General features: G+C 42.4%; 1 protein-coding gene across 1 annotated transcript; it reads right to left on the reverse strand.

Moving 5' to 3' along the window:
* Positions 1-4,722: 4,722 nt before the first annotated feature.
* LOC144709693 (RING-H2 finger protein ATL2-like) lies at positions 4,723-5,619 on the reverse strand. The gene has a single exon (XM_078583311.1). The coding sequence runs from the start codon at positions 5,609-5,611 to the stop codon at positions 4,922-4,924; it is 690 nt and encodes a 229-aa protein (XP_078439437.1). The 5' UTR covers positions 5,612-5,619; the 3' UTR covers positions 4,723-4,921.
* Between the last annotated feature and the right edge of the window lie 401 nt (positions 5,620-6,020).

Below are 6,020 nucleotides of genomic sequence, written 5' to 3' on the forward strand. Positions count from 1 at the left end.
CAGGGAATTTTCTACATCGTCTTCCTTGAGTCAATCTCTTCTTATACAGAGGGTGGATGATCCTATCTTGACAACTCAATCATCTTCGTAAGCTTCTTACTACATCCGATCTATAACTTATTTGAATCCCAAGATTAGAGCCTCGTAAGTCATCATCAAAACGTAGTCGTCCACTCACGAGATGTCTTTGGTATCCTAGGTCAGTGGATCACTTATACAACGTGACTTGAATCAACCTGATTGACGTTTAGGTATAATACCATTTAAGAATTCATACGGATCAATTCAGTGAACTCTTTCTCCAAAGAGCACCCACTATTCGTCCTTAGTGTCGCCACACTAATAGCCACATGATCAACTATACTTATCGAATAAGTAGGATTAGCTAGTGCTATTCTATCCGGATAATTCGATGTCTGTCTCGACTATCCTCGAATAGGAATATTTAGAATACATGTGAGTGAGGGCTATTATAAATTTTATTGCATAAGTCTAAAATCCCAAACAACGACATAATTAACACACCAGTTTTGGGCTTATCAGATCCTCGGCTAATTAATTTATATGTCGACATAGTTAATTGATAAGGTTGGCCAATAATTGTTATTGGGCCACTAAAGTTATTAACTAGAATGATACATAGGCCTTGAGGGTCACATGCATAAGGTCATAAGGGAATTGGTGGATATATTTTATTTTGTAGGGTTTTTGAGAAAAAATTTAAGCGAAATATAAAGAGGGAAAGGGCTCTCATTTCAGGCACCCAGGCCAGCTAGATTTGAGAGCCCCTCCATTTCTCCACTCTCTTCTCAGCTCAACCAAGGAGAGTGTCTTCATGGTGAGCAGATCTTCAAGATTTTTAAGAAGAGTTGAAGAAGAAGACCTGGAGATCCAACCGTCGAGTGATCGTGTGGATACTCATAGATGCTGAAAGTGCGAATGGTTTCAGAACAATCTCAGAGCAAAAAAGTCAAAGGTGGAGAAAGTTCCCCACAAGGTACATTCAATGGTTCATTTTAAATATCGATTATGAAGTGATTACCACGCTTCTGAATCCATGGAATCATGTTTTCTATGGACGAACCAAGGCACCGAACCCAACAATATGAACATATCATTTCATCACACTCTAGTGACTAAGAGATCTCATATTTGACCCATGCACGTGTGATTTTATCATAGGTTTTGAAGTGTTTTTATGATTATGCTATTCATCTTATCATACATTAATCATTTAGGTTTCATTTTTCATGGCCCTAGAATCGAACATTAGTTAAGTCCCTAATCAGAATGGGAACATCGGAGATGTTCTCCAATGAGAAGCCCAACATTAATACTAATTATAATGATCAATTATGGTTCTAAAATTATAATGCCCCAAGTCCTTGTGGAGGCTTACACATATGAGGGATTTTGCATACATGGTACTAAGTAATGGTAGGTTCAATCAGATAGTTGACATAATCCTTTTTATCTTCTACGGCATAAGGTGTAGCTTGGCACTCCATTAGTTGGGGACTTGACCAATTAGTTTGGTTTTTCTATGTTTTTATGTTTCAGATTAGTGTTTGATTTGGTATTATGTTGGGTAATCGAATTTTGATCATGTCGATGGAGGCCTCGGATTCCCAACATGAACTTCATTATAAACATCAATAGTGCATTATGGTAAACGTATGAGGGTTATCTGGATATTTGTTTGCACAACCATGAATCAAATCTTTAATGTATGAGGCCTCGAGAAGAATAATGTATCCCTAGTTGACTTTAGTGGATCCATTCTACATGGGGTTGATGTTTCATGATTAATCCTACGTAAAGGCAGTTGCCTACATGTGCAATCTATTTCCTGTCCAACTGTTCAATGTAGAATAAAACATCGGCCTTCTCCATGTGCCCTTAAAGAACTGGCCCAGGAAGGCTCTTATGAGATAACAAACCCCATTAAAGTATTTCGAGACATTTATGAGGAGGATGAATCTCCTGAAATGGTGGGACACCAAAGACGTTATTCTCTACCTTGATTCGGCAAAATTATGTGAATTTCTTGTAGCCTCTATAACTGGTGCTCATTTAAAGAGCTTGTTCACATCAAGTAGAAATGTCATCACCTATGACCAATATTGTCTAGTGGTACTGGCAGTGAGGTGCTATTGTCTTGAATTGCTGGTGTCAATGCAAGAATGCTTTTTGTGACATTGATGAGGTGATATAACAGATACATATTTCTCATCTTACATTATCACTTGATAGTTGTGTTGTATTTCCATAATCACTACGTTTTAATTCAATCATTAGTGTTAAGGGTAATGGAAGATGGAGTCAACCTGTTTGGCACAGAGAGTTGTGAGATTGAAGCTCTGTTTTCCTTTTTCTTTGGCATATTATGAAGACATGTTCCTTCTATTTTCCGAAAATTTATTATGCTAAAACACTAGTTCTACATCAAAATTTGGTACACGTTTGTATTGTATTTCAGATGTCTATCTAATTATTTTGTGATACACCATATTTAATCCTGTCACAGTAAATTCTCATTCAAAATAAGAGCAACCTATTTGACTTATTTTTACATGTATTAGTCTTAATTTTCATTATTCCTCCCCATGCAATGTTTTAAAAGATAAAATTTTAACTAAATATTTGCAACATAGCTTTTACATCTAATATTCTAATCACTTTGAATATAATCACTTGTTTTGAAGTATTCCGATCTTGTTTTAATTGATGTTATTAAACTTCATAAATGAAAAAATAAAACTAGTTGAGTGAAGGAAAAAATAGTTAGTCCATAAGATTTCAACCCACATATTACTAAAAAAAGTGAGAGGGAATTAAGTACATTAAATTGAGACATATTTATACACCTTATTTAATTTCATATCTTATTAAATTCTTATACATCATGGAAGAAACATACTTGCCTCGCATTTACATGTATTATTCTCTATCTTCGTTATTCCTCCCCATGCAGTATTTTAAAATATATTTTCTACTATTAAATTAGCAAGTCCTTCCTATTTTTACATGTAATCATCAAATCAGTTTGAGATATCATTACTCTTAAGCTTGACATTTCGGAGTATTTTAATTTTCCTATTAAACTTCAGTGATCCGACAACCATTTGATCTCAGTAACAAAATTGGCATATATTATACATATAGATATCTCTTTCCTTCGTCAATACACTTGGACACCATTCGTTGCATCCGTTGTGTGTGCATGTGATCAACTCTTAAGTTTACAAAGGGAACAAAACTGCAGACTCAGGTGACTGACGGAAATGCCCGTTCGGTAACTTCCTATTCGTCATCCGTTGTCCACGGTTATAGTTCCGGATCGTCCAGGACGTAGACGATGTACGGGAGGGGTCGAAGATCGTCCCATCCAACATCCAGGGATGTCAAACCCATATTTCAACTTCATCCGAACCGTCCCTTCCAGGGATTCGTCCACAGAAGAAGAAAATTGTCCGCGTCCCGACTTTGCCAGTTTTTTCCCGTCTGGGGAAAAACTGTCTCGTCCCTCGTCCCGGACGAAAAAAGTCATGTTTTAAATATTTAGTATACTTTTACTAAGTTTTTTTTTGCCGTCCATCCATCGATCGAGACCTCTGGACGAGACAGTTTTTTCGTCAGAACGATAGGAAAATAGCCCCTTCTGTTCGTCCTGGGAAGAATTTCCATCCCAGACTTCGTCCAATCTCGCGGACTGGGCGATCTTTTGTCCTGGGACGAAAAAACCGTCCCCTCCGCATCCTGAGACCATGATTGCTGTTTAAGATGACGATGACGGACGCTTTCGGTAAATCTGCTTTAGTGGCAGAAAAAGGGAAAAAGCGAAAAAGCGAGCTCTGACCACCTGGACCGACCACGAGGTTTCTGTTGAGACTGCGCGGGTCGGTTGGTCGGTCGCTCGTCCGCTTCCCCGCCGCCCCTTCCACAACCGACCACCGCCCCAACCACGTGACTCAGACTTCGGACATGGGACGGGACGAACCAGCCCGGCCCCACCGGGACGCATTCCGCCGTCCCGTCCCCGAACGAAGAACAAGAGAGTTCTTGAATCCCATCGAAAATCAACGATTGCTTCCGCTAATTTTTCGTAATATTTTATAAAAAAATCTACCTAATGAATCTCCGAAAAAGACATTTCAAACTTTGGTGGTATAGAAGCCGAACTAGGTTTCGAATCTCATGGAAAGTATTCCTTCGCTCCGGCGAATTGTTCGTAATCTTTTATACAAAATCCGTCGAATGAATCAAGCGATCGCAAACATTAGAGGTAGGTATAGAAGACGATCCAGCTTTTGAATCTCACGAAAAACCTAATATTGCTTCGTCGAATTGTTCGTAATATTTTTTAAAATCCATCTACTGAATCTCCGAATGGAACACGAGATTTCAAACATTGTAGGCAGGTACAGGCGCGGATCCAGGTTTTGAATCTCATGGAAAATCTACAATTTCTTCGGCTAATTTTTCCTGATATTTTCTGAAAACTCCATGGAATGAATCTCCGAATGAATCAAGAGATTTCAAACAGCGTAGGTAGGTATAGAAGTCGATCCAGGTTTTGAATCTCATGGAAAATCAACAGTTGCTTCCGCTAATTGTCACTAATATTTCATAAAAATTCTATGAACAGGATCTCCGAATAGAACAAGAGACTTCGAACAGTGTAGGTAGGCATAGAAGTCGATCCAGGTTTTGAATATCATGGAAAATCAACAGTTGCGTCCGCTCATCGTCAATAATATTTCATAAAAATTCTATCTACTGGATCTCCGAACAAGAGATTTCAAACTTTTGAGGTAGGTACATACAATTGAATCTCCTGGAAACTCTACAATTTCTCCGGCGAATCGTTCCTCGCGCGAGAGATAATTATAACAAGAGAAGAAAACAGAATCGGGAGATCTTATCTACAACCTGGGAGGAAATCGGATCCATCGCCGCGCTCCAGATCCAAATCCTCCGGACTCCCGCGGTAGACCCGCAGATCGATGCTGAGCAGCCGCTTCAGCGATTGAATCCGGCCGATCGGGGGCTTCAATCCCTCCTCCGACGGCGACGACGAAGAAGAAGCTGCGTCCTCCGCGGATCGATCGCGGACCTCCGGCGGCTCCGGCGGCGGCGCCGCCTCCACGGCGGCGCGGCAGAGAGGACACGTGGCGTGGCCCTGGAACCACAAATCAATGCACTCCACGTGGAATCGATGCTTGCAGAAGGGGACAACCCGGCCGATTTCCCCGGGCTCGAACTCGCAGAGGCAGACGGCGCACTCGGCCGAGTCGACCGATTCCGCTGATTCCGCCGATTCCTTGGCGGAGAAGACGAAGGTCGGGAGGGATTTGATGATGGCGGGGTCGAGGCCGCGGGCGGCGCCGCCCTGGACCGCGGCGGCGAGGACGAGGCGTCGCCGCTCGCGCCGCCGTCGCCGGCGAGCGCTGCGGAGGAGGAACCACCGCGCGTAGAGGTGCAGGCAGAGCACGATCAGAACGATCGCCAAGAGCACGACGATGGCGCTCAGCATGACTTTCCCGCTGAGGAAGTAGTTCTTCGACGAAGAAGAAGGTGAAAGGGGGGTTTCGCCATGAGAGGTCTCCATCGCTGTGTTCTGGGGCAGTTGAGGCGGACGACGGGGTTTTTATAGGGATCTCGGGGGGATGGGAAATGACGAAATTGCCCTCGGGATTGTTTGACTGCCGGTCGGCGGTGGCCGGTGGGTTTTGTCTTATAAAGCGGACTGCGGTAGATGTTACTTTATATGATATGATATTTTACTATGTCTGGAGTTTGCCCTTGTGTATAGTTCCGGATCGACCGGCATGTGGAGGATGGACGGGACGGAACGAGGGTTGCCCCGTCCGACGTCTGGAATCAGTGCAGGGACGCGGATGGGATGGTTTTTTCGTCCGAGACTTTCGAATGAGACAATTTTTTCGTCTGAGTGGACAAATACCGTCCCATCGTTCGTCACGGGATTAATTTCCGTCCAGGTTTTTGTCCAACCTCTC

Source organism: Wolffia australiana, chromosome 1 (assembly GCF_029677425.1).
Source record: "Wolffia australiana isolate 7733 chromosome 1, ASM2967742v1".
Classification (NCBI taxonomy): Eukaryota; Viridiplantae; Streptophyta; class Magnoliopsida; order Alismatales; family Araceae; genus Wolffia; species Wolffia australiana.

Excerpts from the sequence above, each read along its gene's own strand:
- LOC144709693 (XM_078583311.1), bottom strand. The coding sequence starts at position 5,611 with ATGGAGACCTCTCATGGCGAAACCCCCCTTTCACCTTCTTCTTCGTCG.